Consider the following 17250-nt stretch of genomic DNA (forward strand, 5'->3'; position numbering starts at 1 on the left):
AAATATGCTGATAGATTACCTTGCCAGCCTATGAAAGCATTTTTGTTTGTTGAATGTTCAGATCCTAAACACCATGCAACAGTTAAAGCCATTGCAGAAGTAGAGACAATTAATCACATGAGTAACAGCTATTCTTCATTTTGATGGATACCATGGATGACCATTCAGGAACTCTAGGAAGAGCAACTGAAGAACCTAGACCTAGCTTTGGTATTACTTGCTGGTCAGCAAGGTAGTACATGTCCATCACAAACTGGTAAATGTAAACTGGCATGCACAACATTTGTCACTTATTTAGTCACTTATGAGTGAAGGATGGCATGCTGTACCATTGTTGTGAACCACTGAGATGTGATAGCTGATCTGTAATTAGTTAGTGATTTCCAGAGCTTTAAGTTGTGAAATATTTCAGATTTTGCATAATTCAAGGACTGGATGGCACCAGGGAGCATCACATATTATTTGCAAACATTGATCAATAGTGTAGACCTTATATAAACTGAGCTGCCCAGAAGAAGAACTAGATGCACCAGGAAAAACTACACAAAAGTTGTGGGTTCTCTTCCCAAGAGAATTACTCTGGATATAGCTCACCATCTTCCCAAAACTGAGGGAGGTAACTGGTATGTGCTGGCTGTTATAGATTACCAATAGGGCTGTTTCTGTTGACTGACATATTAGTGCAGTCCATTTTCTCGGTGTTGATCAAAAAATTCAATATCATACTTTTCCATGTCTATCAAAATCCACATCAATTAAGGATTTACTTAAACAGCCAGCTCTTTGCAGATTTGTATGTCTTAGATATGGTGAAAGTGTACAATTCACCATTTCATTCTCAGTTTGGTGGTTTGGCTAAGTGGACAGTACAGACTGTCAAGCATATGCTTGCTAAGTTTGTTAACTCTTCCTGCCCAAAATGATTGGGTTGAGCATCTACTGCATGTCATGATAGTGTACCATGTATTTAAGCAACAACTGACTGGTGTTGTCCAAAGCTCCTGATGTTTAGATGAGTAATACAGGAAATTGGTAAACTGGCTGTATGTTAAAAGAAATGAAGTTTGCATTTGATGGCTGGATATGGTTGTGGTACAAGCCTGGAAGAAGGAAACAACTCATTTTTGTCTGGACTTACTTGTATCTTGTCTTCTGACAGCTCAATAAGATGAAGTAGGGGTCATATATGTTGTCTGGCATGCACATTTACATGTTAATTCATTCTGATAAAAAAATTTTTTTTTAGTATTTCTTTCTTTTCAGTTTGCCTTTTTCCATTTAACTAGATTTAGAAAAAATGTTTTACCTGATGGAGTTAGTATCCTATTCAAGATGCATTATCTTCATTCATAGCAAAGTATACTAGAATTCAGAAATTGTTTGTCACCTGGCATGCATATATACATCAAACTCCTCAGCGACTGTAAACTCTACACCACTGGATGAGCAGGTTGACTATGATGATAAGAGCACTTTATATACAATGTTGTCTCAGCTGATGAGATGTTTGTGAAAATTCAGATGAGGGAAGCTAGTGGAGGAACAGTTTTGTCTGCTCTGATGATTGGCAGAGACAGCATTGATGACCTCCTAATTATAATGGCTTGAACAGCAGTTAGGATTGCAGCTTAGTCAGTAGAATTGCTGCTTAAAGGGAATTGCAACCCTAACTTTCTGAGCTATCAAATGATGTTACATGCAGTACATCTTATGATAGCCATTTGATTATTGTATGGTTAGAACAGTTGTTAGTTGAAAAATCAACATTTTAGAAGGTTTCCAACCCTTACTTATCAAGCAATCCAGCAATATTTTGTAGTGAGACATTGGTTTCTTATCATACAATAATCTGATCTGATCTGTCTACACAACTAAAACTGATTAAGTTATTAGACAAGGTCCTCGGGAAATTGATGGATGATTTTGACTGCTGAAGTTCACTGGAAACTCTGATGAACCAATATGGTGAAAGGACTTTGCAATTCCTGCTTCCAAGTACTCAGGTTAAGTTATGTGGCAGATGTTGTCAGACATTTGTTGTATAAACTTTCTGAGCAAACTCATAATTTTACATGTGAGTTGGCACAACTTTTTGTTGTGCTTGTATGGAAGATTCTGCTTTCACGATAGCCTGGTTGGTATATACCAGTCTTCCTGAAGGGCATTAAAGGATTTGTGCTCTAAAATAGCATGAGAAATTGATACAGACTGTATAATCAGGCAAAATGTGTATGTTGTTGCTAGATTTTTGTTTTAATTATTTTTGTATATATCTGGTGTAGATTTTTCAACACTTCTATATGGCAGGAATACTGGGACAAACATGGTGATTTAGGCTGATTGCTACTTAACTTATGTTATAATGGCACAAGTTATTTCTTGTGAACTTACTATGTTGGAGTGTGTGTATATGCATATATTTTTGCATTTGAAGTCAAGAAATGTGAATATTAATAACAGAATATAACATTTCTGCCTATTTCTGATTGTGATTACATTTATTTTTGAGATCACTTGAGTTGAAGTACGTTTAACCATTTAGATGGCTTCTGGGGCCCAACATGTGGAGAGTGCACAACTGTCAGTGACATCAGTTGCCATGGAAACCAGACTAGCTGCTGAACAGTGAAGTTGTATTGTACGTGTACATAGGTTAATATTTTATGATGAATATGTATGGGTAACAGAATAGGCATGCTTTCTTTTTTCATTTGAATCATTTTATGTATATCTATTTATGCACATGAATGTGACGAGTACAACTTTTGAGGCTAATAAATAATTTGGTTTTAAATATTGAGATTTAATATGTTCAATACAAGCCGCATGCGATTAGCTTAGACTGTACTAAGAAATAAACATGGCATGTTCTCTGTTTTCTTATTATGGATAAAAATTAGGTCGCAAACTGAAATATTTGTAAGCATGTGATTTCTCACTGAAAAAAGATACAAAGTACACCACACTAGGTGAAAAACATGATAAACCCATCATTTTCATTGAAACTTGATGAATAAGTATCATGCAGTTGTGGCAACTAAGATGTTTGTACATTATGTGACTCAGTTTTTATGAAGTGAAATCACAATTTGTTTGTTCAGAATAAAAAAAAAAACAAGCAATACCTACTAATATTTTTAATTTATAAAGATATAAATAGGAAAAAAATAAGATTTTGATGGAAAGTAGGGATTGTTGGTTATTTATAGAATTGCTATAAGAAGTATCCAAAACAAAATAAATGCTGTAATAAAAAGTACACAAACAAGTAAAGTGATACTAGTTGGATATATTTTAAAATGATTTTCAATCCCTAATTTGGTTGGCAAATTTAGACTGCTTCATTTAGCTATATGATTGCTTTACTTGTTTGTGTACTTTTTATTACAGTGTTATGATTTTTTTGTGTACTATAAAAATGTAATTATGGATATATTTGTAGGGTCAAATGTGATTATACTTGTATCAGAGAGAAGGTTTGGGTTGTGAATAGATAGGTTAAGGAACGTTTAAAGTAGGAAGCTTTGTTCACTGCTTGTAAATTAATTCATCTAATTTCAGTTTCTGATGTAAGGAACTTGTTGCCGTCCTCTCCCTTTCCTCATTTGACTTGTATTCTATCTCTGTGACAACCAAAGAATAGTGGAATAACTCATATATATGTGAGATAGCTGAATTTGCTGGAAGGTGACTGTTTCCATGGGCTGGCACTGTCAGGAGTCTGACTTAAGTAGCTGCATGTGCAGTGTTCCATATGAAGCTATGTATTGCACATGAGTTACCATTTAACACAAATGTGTTTAGCTATCACAGTGATGAGTGCATTTGCCATGAATAATGTAAGGCTACATTCACATCCAGGTGACTTTTTCCAAGAAAGGGGTGGGTTGTGTCCTGATTGGTCGATTTCCAAAATGTTGGGCTGAAGTCTGTTGAGAAGTTTACCATGGTCTTTTCTTACATGCAATACATTTTCAGGCAGTTCATAAGATTCAACACTTCATTAACTAGTCAAGATTGAAAGTTCAAAATCAACTCAACCTGTGAGATGTTAAAAGTTAAAATAGAAATGTAAGGCTAAATATATTTCGCCAGCATGAAGTAATATTATAGGAAATATGTTGTTTTGGTAGCCACCATATCAAATATTAATGAAATAGTGCTTACTGTTGTTGATATGTGTGATGGCAAGCTAGGATCCTGAAAGTAATATCGTCAAACCTACTAAGGCTGCATTTACTAGGAGATCAGTTCTGAATACATTTTACATCTTAAATTCCATGTTAACTGTGTTCTTTTTATTATTATTATGTTTTTGTACTTTGAACTTATTTGTATTTTCTATTGCATTAGATTATTTTGTGTTTTGAGTTTTAATTGATTGTGTTCAAATTTGGTTTTGTATGCTTTTAATTTTGTTTTATTCATTGTAGCATTTTTGAATCGTGTTTTGTATTTTGTAAATTTTCTGTATAGTGTATTTATAATGCATTTCATGATGGTTTAATATTTGGTTTGCTTATTTCGATTTTGTATGTTTCTAATTCAGTATTTTAATTTTGGTTTATTATAATTTTATCTTATTTTGTTGTATTTAAATTTTCATTCTTAAGTTGTATTTATTTCATTCTCTTTTGTTTTTACGAGATGCTATTTTGTTGTTTCTGTTTGTTGTCTTCATGTAGGTGTCACAACATTTTGTATGTCACCCAAGAAAAATGATAACTACCAACACCTTAAAACCTATATTAATCAGTTTGGCCATTATATTTAAAGTCTGGGAAGACCCTGAGATAAGGATCTTATATTTGATATATCTAATTAATTCACCTTTTCATAATAGTTTAAAATATATATCTTTATAATGCCTCCACTGGTCTGTATGTTCTATTCTTGTAGACAGGATATCTCAAGATTGGATGGATGAATTTAGATGAAACTTATGTAACAGACTCTATATACAAAGTTCTAGATCTGGTTAACTTTTGAAGGTCAAGGTTAATATGACATAGGTGTTTCACAAACACAAGTTGCACTTGTTCAGGTATATTAAGGTAATTTCTCTAAATTTCCATGCAGTTATGAGATTTTTGTAAACTGGTTATTGAAAGGTTTTAAACAAATACTAACATTTTTATACAAACAAGGATAAGATGCAGCAGTAGAAGCTTGTATGAAGTTGGTTGTGTGTCTTTGTCCACACCCTGGGATGGGATAAGTTCATCTCAAGGGGATAGTATTCCATAATCCATGGGTTACCTAAGTTATTGACTATTCCAAAGAAAAATTCAAGTGGAGTGAGCCCCAACTCATACCAATTTTTTACAAGTATTTGTACTTTTACAAGTATCAAGTTTGACCCTTTATCTGACCTGAAAGTGTGGTACAACATAATTCTTTCTGTTTTTGGCTTGTGCAGACATTTCAAAAGCCCCTCCAGCCTTAGCAGCCAGTTTGAGTAAAACCAATTAGAAGTCAATCAGTTTTGTGACTACATAAACCTTATTGTGAATAAAACTTTGATTATTTGTTCACTTATGTTTACTTGTTTTATCTTGGTTTTGGTATTCAGTTTATTCTTTACATAATATTTCCTGAATCTTCATTTTTACAGACATTTTTTGCTACCTGTGAGACATTAGGTACCTAAATACCATTCTAGTAGGTGTTTCTACAAATATCATAGTTAATTATCATTAACTCTACTCTTATGTGTATTGCATTGTGTTTTAATATATTTTGTAATTCATATGAATTAATATAACATAGCTCTACCTAATTTGACAAAAAAAAATTTGTTCTCATGTTTTTTTTAATTTTCAAAAACCAAATAAAGTTTTATCACTTAGGTATAAACTTTAATGTTTGAATTTTCATGTATAACTGTGTGTTGTTTGATTTTAATTTTTTTCAGAATATCCATTCATTAATAATTTTTCTCTTCACAATAAATGGAAATCATTCAAATTTCATAGTATCCTTACAAAACCAGAAGTTATAATTGCTCTTAGTGAGCTTAGAAAAGAATGTCAAAATGTAGCATCTTTGCATCTGTATCACACGTTAATAGTGAAGCCTGTGAAAGCTGAAGAAATGGAAAAAATTCAGGATCATGTGATACAGCAAGTAAGAAATATTATTTTAATGTCTGTGGTTAAAAGCTCACTCATAAACTCTCTATCAGTTTTTATGATATAGATTCTTTCAGTTAAAGAAGATGATGCCTAACATACTAGCAAAGAGAAGAGAAAACTTTTCCATCATTTTCATTTGAACTAATTGTCAAATTTTTTTATTTGCCAAGAATATATAATAATACTAATCTACCATAGTTTCAGAAGCATTAATTGATGAAAAATATGATTTATGAGATAGTTGATTTTGTGTTTTCCTTATTTATTTCTAACATATTCTAACTGTATTTTAAACTTTCATGACCGATGCCTCATAAAATTTTTATTTTTATAGTATATTGTGTTTTTTCTTTACCTTTTCATTTATCTCATGAAGCATACAGTAATTTTCTGAATACGCATTTCTTCACTCTTTAAATTATTTTCTGTAAGCAGTTTATAAAATTCTCCTTAGGTGCATATGTATCTACATGACAGTTGGTTAACAAATATAAGGATATCTATTCGAACTAGTTTTCGACATGCTGGCAAAGGACATTTTAATTTGTATGAAACCAATTGGTATGTATACCAACAGTCCAAAATGAAGAAATTTATGAGTGTTGTCAACTTTATGATGCAGGTAAACAAATAAATGAACTTGTGTTTTTAATATTTGCAAAATTCTATAGATCTTACAAATTAGAATCTTTAAAATATTATTTACTTGAAGACAAACAAATGATATTATGCTTGTTCTTTTTGAGAGGTTTATTATGGACTTATTGATGTAATGTAGTTCTGTGTATTCATCACAAAGATTTGAAATTGTTTAGATATATTTTTGTAATGATTTTCGAGTACAGTATAACAGTTGTAATGCATTTTTGATAAGCATAGTATATCATAAATATAATTATAGATAAAAAGTGAGTAAAAGTAAAACTTAAAGAAAAAAGTTCTATGATATGTTAGAAGTAACATAGTATTTGTGCCATTATAGTTACATTAGATGAGGTTCATAATTGTTTTCTATTTATTTGTAGGATGCAGTACGCTACTTAGTAGAGTACTCTTTGGAAGCTTTTACCCATATGGTTAAAGAATCCTGCCAGCCAATAATGAACATTCCAAAGAATTTTCAATGGAACTTACCACTGAACACCAATAAATTCTGGTAAGGTTATGGGCATTTGATTTAGTTAAATTTAATATCATTAGATGAATAAATGCCAAGTGGAGTTTTTGAGTTAAATGGCATGTATACTTATGACTTGAGTGTTTTGACCAACATACCTAATGGAATTAAAATTTAGTTCACAGAATACATTCTTCAATCAATGTTCTATTTGTAGTCTTAAACCATTCCAGGTGTGGTTCTGTATTGACTTTTAAAGACTTAAGAATGAAGGTCTCATTATCTAGATTTTACCTGTGTAAAAGGCTTAGTACATGTTTGTGACCTTGAGACATTCAGTCAATGAGAAAGTATATAACAGGTTAGAAAAAACATTACATGAATATATGTGATCAAAGATATGTTCTATAACAGTTATGGAAGAGTAAAATCCTTGATTATTTAAATCGTTACAACCACTCCCTTCCTTATCTGAAAGATTGTCTTGCCCTAAATTTTTAAATTAAAATCAAGGGCCATCTTACAAAATTACTTGTAGGTTCCAAAATGTAATGATTAATTTCTTCAGATGACATGCATGATGATACAACACCTAAACAAAGACAAGAAAAGTTAACACATAATTCCATCAACCAGTTAACAAAGCTAAAACCAACTCAATATAGTAATAATAATAAATATAAAAAACAATAAATTTAAAAATCAAAATACAAAATTTCAAATGCAAAATTAAAACTCAGAATACATTAAATCCAAATTACAATACAGAATTGAAAGTAAACCAACTCAAAATGAAATCATAGAATAAAATACAATAGTTTTAAATAGAAAAGAATTATCAGCACCAGCCACTTACTACAAAATAAAACACATTAGAATACTAAAAAACAAAATCTAAGCCTAGGAAGATTTTTTTAAACAAATTGCAATCAAAATTCGAAATAAAATTAAAATAATCTCAAAATACAAAATAATAGTAGTGATATAGCACAGGTTACATCTAAGTGAAGGATATTTACAATATATACAATTTCTGACTGCTGGTGAGGTGTTTTTTCTGGGATATAGTGAAGTCCGTTGTAACCATGGCAGATTTATATCATCAATAATAGGTGAGTCAGACACCTGAAAGATGTTACTTTGCATAAGTAATATATTTTTGACACACTGTGGGTCTGATGGGTGGTTCATCATGGTCCTCTAATGAGTGTAGTATATTGTCAGCCAATTCACAGTATTGGGCTCTCAGGTTTTTAAACTACTAGCTAATTCAACCTTGGCAGGTCAGAAGTTCAATCAGCAGTGTAAGGTTAAGATGTCACAACCAATTAGATCATGACCTGAATCTTTTAATGAAAAGGAGATGTAGCACTTGTGCCACACCTGGAATCATTTGTAGTGAATGGAAGTACCACTATGACTTCAGGTCATGCTTGTTGAACACACTGGTGAATGTACAATCCATCTATCTTCTTATGGAACAATAAAGGGGCCACCATATATTGCAATTTATGTGGTGTAGGTTCTCTATTAACTGTGAGTTTTTCCTTATTTAAAAAACTCATGCTCTTGAATATTTCAGTTTGAGACCAAGCCTGAAATATACTATCCCTGCATTACGAATTACAGACCACACCGTGTAGTTATCTCTATACAGTTCAAGCCAATCACTGTAGTTTTGTAGCAAATGTATCCCATCTCAATATTTCAAGCCAAAATTTCTTATTTGCTTGAATAAACTCTGCTCTTATGTATATTATATTTGTATATGTAACACATATGCAAGCAGGTTTAATATAGTAGTGAAAAACACATAGATTCCACACACACACTTCTATTTCTGCATCATATAATAACCAACACATAATTTGTAGTACATGATGTCAATGCTAAATGGCTCTATGGTTTCTATAAGAACTGACTAGTACCAGTCTCTTTCTCAGTCTGCATTTTTGAAAAGTATGCTACAGTGAGATACCATCCATAGAATTAGGATTACCCCAACTCTAGTGATGCCACAAAAATAATTAGAGATGGAAACAAGTAAAGATATAGTATTCTGCCATAGATATCTATCCAGTTCACATTTTGTATCATCAAACACAAAATACATGTATAAACACACAGTCCAATGTGGCATAGAGCAAACAAAAGAGATACAGTAGGTTTCCATATAGTAGTAGAATGCAAACAATTTGTAGGGTTTGAAGTAAAGGACTTTACATCAGATCTTACAAATCACTGTCTAACTCATCAATCAGTTTATGGTGAGAATGATCTACTGTGCTTTTTTGTTGTTGTATTAAACAGGCCTGTGTTGGTTTTATCGTCTTGAAATTTTTTACATGTCCTACAGTAATTCCTGTACATTAAATCCAAAAATGATATCCATTTTTCTTCAACTTCAACATGTGCAGATTTTTCACAAAATGTCATAATTACTTTTACATAAGTGAATCATTTTCATTGAAATTGGGTCACATTTTGTTATGCTTAAAATGTTGACAACCACTGGCTACAGATTTCGATATACCAATTGAGATGTGAGTGTCTTATCAATCATTTTAGAACCCACGAGAAACAGACTGCTAGTATATAAATGGTGAACAGGCCACATGATGTGTCATTTCTGGAAAGTATTTGTTTGTGCGTGCACTTTGACATTTTTTTTTCAATATTATTTATTCATTGCTATGGCAACAAGAGGTTGTATAAATGACCCAAACATATTCTGCTATATTTGTGGTAAATTTGTTGTAAAGAAACAAAGGCAAAAAAAAACATATTAGATGTATTTTGGAATAAAACTTGGGGACTGAGACAAATCATGGGTTCTGCACAAAGTTTGCACTGTTTATGTCAAAGAGTTGAGACAATGGACTAAAGGTCAGAAAAAGTCTTTGCCTTTTGGAATTCCAATGGTCTGGTGTAAGCCTAGAAACCGTGGAAATGATTGCTATTTTTGCTCATGTAAAGTACAAGAAATAAAAAGGAAATTTCTTATCCGAACCTTCAATCTGCTATAACGTCTGTTGCTCATAGACTTGATGTACCTGTAACTACTCCCCAAGACTCTTGATACAGTTTCTTCTGATTCTGAATCTAATGTCAATAGAAATGATGATAGGGATTGTTTTCAACCTGAAACAACTGGTGAACCAAACATTTTCACACAAGGTAAACTTAATGATTTGGTGAGAGATTTGGGCCTTCCAAGGATTCTTTCAGAGATTTTGGGGTTTAGACTAAGGGCTAAGAACTTACTTTCTCCAGGGACATCATTTTACTGGTACAGAAATTGTGAGAATGAGTTTATACCATGCTTTTTGCAAAAAGGTTCACTGATTTATTGCAACAATATTGCTGAATTAATACCAGTGCTTGTCTGTGAACCAATTGAGTGGCGACTGTTCATTGATTCCTCCAAAAGAAGTTTAAAAGGTGTTCTCCTTCACAATGGTAACATATATTCATCTGTTCCTGTTGCTCATTTGGTTCACTTAAAGGAAACGTACAAAATTCTTGAAGTAATACTTCCTATTCAAACTAAGTATTGTTACGATTAGTTGAACGGTGTGTTTCATGTGATATATATATATATATACATATATGTGTGTTTCATGTGATATATATATATACATATATGTGTTTCATGTGATACACACATATATATATATATGTTTCATGTGATTTATATACACATATATACATATGTTTCATATGATTTATATATATATATATATATTATGATTGCATATAGTGTGGAATCAGTACACATAATGTTATTTTTCAACAGTATAAAGTATTTAAACACGTTGAGAGTCGCTTTGGAAGACCGACTGTGAAAAAACTTAAATAGTTCCATGATCGATCACCCGTACAATTAGCCGTAGCGCGCATGTAATTTAATTGGGCGGAGTTTGCTGCTAGTGCATGTATAATACTTATATTTTACGAAGTCGGTAATTAGCGCAGAGGAAAATTTGAAAATGGGTCACTTTCAGTTTTTCAGCCAGGTACCTAGCCATCTTGATCGTTAGCTACCTAACGCGGAACTGGCGAGTTAGACACGCGGAATGTAATGCACGTGAAGGCCGCCTATGATGACGTCTAACTGGAGCTGGTGGTTCGTGAGTCGACTTCTACCCACCAACAGTGGTACTTCCTGGCGCCGGATAGGCCAACTGCCAGACTGGTAATTTACTATCAGAAATGCCTGCAGAATGTCAAACACAAGCTTGCTTGTCGACGGCTCTTTGCAGCCGCTGCGTCGTTGATCGGTTGATCTGTAATTTTCACGCCGTCTAGTATTAATATGTCAAAGCACGTGAGTCTTTGATTTCCTTCAAAGTGCCGCCTTGTCAAAAACGCAACAAAGTGCTAGCATGCCGAACGTTTTTTTACAACAGTCTGAGAACCTGAAATCGACTTAATTATCCTCTTTCGCAGCTTTTGTTTATCTTTACGCGATCCGATATTAACAACACAACATCAAAATTTATAGCGTGTTCTCTGGCTTGCTAAACACGGGTGCCATAAACGTTTAATCTCAGACTGACAATCTGTTAGCGCTGATGTATGATGTGTCAATATGTATTTCTACCTGTAACCAGACGCATAAAAAGTTAATAAAAGACAAGCTAGTACACGGCAGACAGTATTCTGAAAACTGGTTAAGGTCTTCAAGGGTGACTGTACGTTTCAGGTTCACGCTGATGTAACTGTAACTTACTCATTTCTTGGAAAGGTAAACCCGTTCCAAAAATTTGCTCTATTATTGTTTCAAAAATGTTTTTGTTTTGTTTTTTGCAAACTTATGAGGTGCAATAACACTAAGCAGTTATACGTCCACATATTTAATTATGAGTGTGCTAAATGTTTTTCAGGACAATGTATTTTATTGTATATTTTTAGTTTAATTTTTTTCCAGAATTTTACGTTGATGAGTCATTAAGGTAAAGAGGTCAAAGACCGCGGTTTCTAATTTTTATATCTTTAATGTTAATGTCACGTAGCGCATACCTTTCCAACTTCGCTGGTTTCACTTGACCTTAGTTAGGTTTACAAGCAATTGGGACTAAAAGTCTTTTTCTTCAATTTGAGATCGTAATTTCGATAGCGAAATCTGTTTAGTTGTGTTGAAAGAAACTTAACAATTTAATTGTTAACTGGTTTTGTTCCACTGGCAGTTTTTTTTTTTAATTATTGCTGTTTTTACATTTGAATGTGTTAACTCTTAGCGCAATTTATGTAATGCACACTGCTGTTTCTAATTGAGGAACAAGGCATTTTCGAAATAGTAACCTAATTTGCACTGAAACTGGCATAAGTGAACAGTATAGAAGTTAAAAATATTTATTTTATAAAAAGATCTGATAACAATTTTACTTTACATAAAATAAAGAAAAAGAATTGCCTGTAACATATTATAAAAAATTATATCGAATAAAATGAAATTATTAAATAATTTCTTGATTAAAACTGTGTCAAGGAAAGAGGCTCAGATTGTTTGAAAGGAACAATTTAATTTTCCCTCCAGTCTCAATCAAATAGTAATGATGTTTATGAGAGTTTAGTTTCTCATATGAATTCTACTTCAGTTCCATTGTATGGAACTTTCTTATAATGGTAAATACTCTTCAAAGACAGACAGTAATGTTTATATTTAAATACAAATAATTTCTCAGGAAATTCACGGTATACTATAGTCTATCCTTCCTTCCCTTGGTCCACTTGTCTTTAGCAAATACTAAAAATGTGTGGTATTTCATCTAGACATGTGACTACATTCAGAAATGGGCAGCATTTTATAATTGATATCAAAACAGATTGTTCTCAAATTGTATTTATCTAATCTACATAAAACATTATTGCGATTTATTGGTTTGTTTCTTCCTGGTTGTGCTTAACGTCCGAACAAACATGTAATGCAGTGAAAAACATTGCGTAGGATTTAAGGGTAGAATAACGTCAGTGTGATATTGTTTGAATTAATATGTTAAAGTATTTTGGTATATCAGATTCGAAAATTAATTATACCCTTACATCAACCGAGATATTTTGCTTTAGGTCTATCTGTGCCTTTTATTCAAAATAAACATTATTTTCGCGCAATGTTACACAAAGGGCTGTGCATTGCCCTCCCTAATTTTAAGCTGATAAACTAGAAGGAAGGAAAGTCGTCAAAAGCACCCACCGCTAACTCTTGGTCTACTCTTGTCTGACAGAAAAGTGGGATTCAACCGTCACTCTTATAGCGCACCCACATCTCCAAAGTGGGAGCCCGATTTTTGCGGCAACTGTACCTCTAGGTGACGCCTTGCTCTACAAAAACAGACGCTATTCGAACGAGAGAATATTACTGATTTCTCGCGCGGCAGAATATTTCACCAAACTAAATGTATTATAATGGCAAAGCTTATTATATAACTATCAAGCTCCATTCTAGCTCGACAGGTCTATACATGCACTAATACTTACTTCTTACAGTGCACAAAAAAAAAATTACCCCCCCCCCCAAATTTCATTCTAAAGAAGTCTAAGTTACCAGGAACTCCAGACAAGAAAAATTATTAAGAACAGGCTACCTAGTTTAATTACTGGAAGGAGACATGCCTCACCCCCACCCCCCTGGTTCCGACAACTATGATATCCACTATCATGTGACGATTTCAGTTTCAATTTATTCAATTGTATCAGAAACATCAGCTATGGAAAAAAAGGATTATATCTTAAGATTCACTTTTTGGGAGGGGGTTTTCAAATAATTCCTTAAAAGTGACAACCTTCTTTAAATTAAAATTACTTAGTTTGTAATTCTATAATTATTAATTGTTTGTTTTGTTTTCGAATATTCGATCAACTCTATTCCAGTGTTGTCTGCCCTAGCCGTTCCTAAATTTGAAATGATAGACTAGATGGAAAGCAACAACTCAAAAGTACTCACCTCCAACTCTTGACCTATTCTTGTCAAACCAGATATTGAGATTTGACCATCACCCTTATAACGCACCACGGGCAAAAGCAAAAAAAAAAGAGTTTTGGCTTTTAGGAAAATCAGCTAAAAAAACAGGATCTCTAAATCTAGCTATAATAGTTTGGAAAATACACTGCACCAAAAAGTAACACTTTTGTTTTTTTAAAGACACGGTATTTTGTATTCTCAATCTGAACAACATTGTTTCAACACTTCAGACGTAGACTCCCTAATTTAGAACTTCTGACCAGAGAAAAGAGCAACCAGTCAGCACAACTAGTCACCTATGGGTACTCTTAAATGAATAGCAGAATTGTCTGTCACTTTTATAACACACCTAAAGTTGACATGGGGGAAAGGGTTTAGCAGCATATCACGCATAACTTTAACTTGGAATCTTCTGATCCGCAGCTCGGCACGTTATCCACTAGGTCACGTCGGCCCAAGGCTGGCGACACGATGGAGGGTTTAGGTGTCTTGCTCACCCTGTTTAGATCCAGTGCTTACTCAGTTTTGGATTCCAAATTGATATAAAAATCAATGACAAATCATTAATAGAATTAAAGTTAAGCAAAAAAAATAATATAACTAAAAATAGTCTCATTATTTCTGTAAAATTTGTAGAATTGAATACACTTTTACTAGTAAGTACCGATAATACCCCCCTCTCACCTCCCTGTTGGCAAGTCCCTTTGCAGGATTCCCTTAATCGAGATTAATGACATTTTCTAATATGCGTATTCTTAGGGTGGAGACATATTCTAGGGCTGAGCAGTACTACTGCGTGACTATATTGTTGATAATAGTTGCAAGTTTAGGTTATTACCCTTCTGTTTAGTACCTTTCAGCTAAAACTTTTTCATTATCTATATACTATTATAAGTGTTTAAGGATACTGAGTGTGTGATACAATCAGAACTTTTTTTTAAATGCAAAGTTTTTATGAAATTGAGCAAACAAACTTATTCAGGGAGTGTTAAGTAATGAATTTTACTCATTTTTTCAATTATATGTAACTAAACCGTTGATATTACCTATGTTACATTCATAAGAACGTAATTTTATTAATCCTTTTATTTTATACTCTTTTGTTTTCTACACCCGTTTCCTTGGCAGGTGGGGCCGGCGTAGCCAGGTGGTTAAGGCGCTCGACTCGCAATCTGAGGGTCGCGGGTTCGAATCCCCGTCACACCAAACATGCTCGCCCTTTCAGCCGTGGGGGCGTTATATTGTGACGGTCAATCCCACTATTCGTTTGTAAAAGAGTAGTCCAAGAGTTGGCGGTGGGCGGTGATGACTAGCTGCCTTCCCTCTAGTCTTACACTGCTAAATTAGGGACGGCTAGCGCAGATAGCCCTAGTGTAGCTTTGCGCGAAATTCAAAAAACAAACAAACCTTGGCAGGTATTATCTGAAAATTACAGTGGACAACTTGTACCAGTTATTTAGATATCACGTTTGGTTCATATAAGCTAATATTTGAGATTATTATCAGATCTAGTTTATTAACATTTTCTCATATATGATGTATTTATTTGTGTCTCAACAGGCTGTAAATTGTTTTCATTACATACATGACAACACAGCTTCATATCAGACAAAATTATTATTGGTAAGCTTGTATCTTTGAAAAATTAAAAGTTGTAGCTGTGAGGTTTACAGCTCGAAAAATAACAAAACAAACTATATATACATATTTCATCTAACACAATGTAATACTTATTTCAAAACCACGTCAGACGAAGTTACACAGTATACAAGTAAACCAGTTTTATAGTTTTCAAACAGTGCTAGGAGTTTACGGAAATAAGTCTTTAAACAAGTATAAAATTGTAGCATTAATTACACAGGCCTGCGAATTTAAACTTCATAATAGTTGTTTTGGTTTTAATAACGGATTTTCCATAATTCAGCTACGCAAATTTCGAAAATTATATTAATTTTTTTCTATCACGTAAGGATTTTTTTTACAAATCGAGAAAAAAAAAGAACTCTTACTTAGATCAAATTATTATTTCGTTTACCACAATGAACATTTTTTATTATTATGTTTCCTAACAAAAATACAAACAAACTGAAGAAAAGGGAAGAAATTTGATGACAAACGAATATGTATCCTTATTCAGTTTGTTTGTTGTGAAATTCGCGCAAAGCTACACGAGGGCTATCTGCGCTAGCTGTGTCAACCTAACTTTTACGTCAATGTTTTTCAATCCTGGTATCAGGTTGACTCTGCGTGGCCATTGCTTTTTTATCCAGTGCTGATTTCGTACTCTGCTGTCCCATTCACACAAAAACATGGAAACTTTGTATAACCGGATTGTTGACCGAACAACATACAAAGGACTTTTAAGTCTCCACAAAGTAGCCAACCATGTTCTTTGTATTTGACCTTATTAAGAACACGTTTAAAAAACTGGATGGAGTTTCAGCTTAGATCCAAACTTGTAATACAATCTTTAATCTGGAGATAAGTGCATGTTTGATTTCGATAACTATTGTTATTTTTGCATGTTAATATTTCTTTCGCTAAATATTTCATCTTAAATTGAAAATGATGCCAAATTAGTTACAAAATTTTTCCTCAGATAGTCTGACACTACCACCGGTCCACCACTGTGTTTCAGATTTGTGGTTATCTTCAGCTTAGTCAGTCAATTTTTTCCTCTTCCTGCCATGTCTATGATTTGCTTACTCTTCTTTTTCGTTGCTACTATACTTCATATGATTCTCATCAACTCTTCAATAAGGTCTGTTACGTATCAAAATTTCGAATGGTCTGAAACCGAGCTAAATGATAATTAAAATTTAGTACTTAAATAAATGCCGATATATATCCAATTTATGATATTTGCCAACAAAATTGACACACACAGTTTTCTTTTTTACTACAAATATATTTTAATATACAAACAATAATACAATTTAAAATAACGGTTATTACAAATAGTTATTACAAACAATGATTTATATTCAAAAATTTTACAAACTTACAAACAATATAAAGTCTTCTTTCTTGTCTGG

General features: G+C 33.0%; 1 protein-coding gene across 1 annotated transcript in view; it reads left to right on the top strand.

The window, feature by feature from the left end:
- Positions 1 to 17250, top strand: part of LOC106463845 (dynein heavy chain 1, axonemal-like) — a 233622-nt gene that overhangs the window by 23941 nt on the left and 192431 nt on the right. The window contains 3 exon segments of the mRNA XM_022391464.1: positions 5936 to 6126; positions 6589 to 6756; positions 7160 to 7290. Coding sequence (XP_022247172.1) covers positions 5936 to 6126; positions 6589 to 6756; positions 7160 to 7290 — 490 coding nt within the window.

This window comes from Limulus polyphemus, unplaced genomic scaffold (genome assembly GCF_000517525.1).
Source record: "Limulus polyphemus unplaced genomic scaffold, Limulus_polyphemus-2.1.2 Scaffold1498, whole genome shotgun sequence".
Lineage (NCBI taxonomy): Eukaryota > Metazoa > Arthropoda > Merostomata > Xiphosura > Limulidae > Limulus > Limulus polyphemus.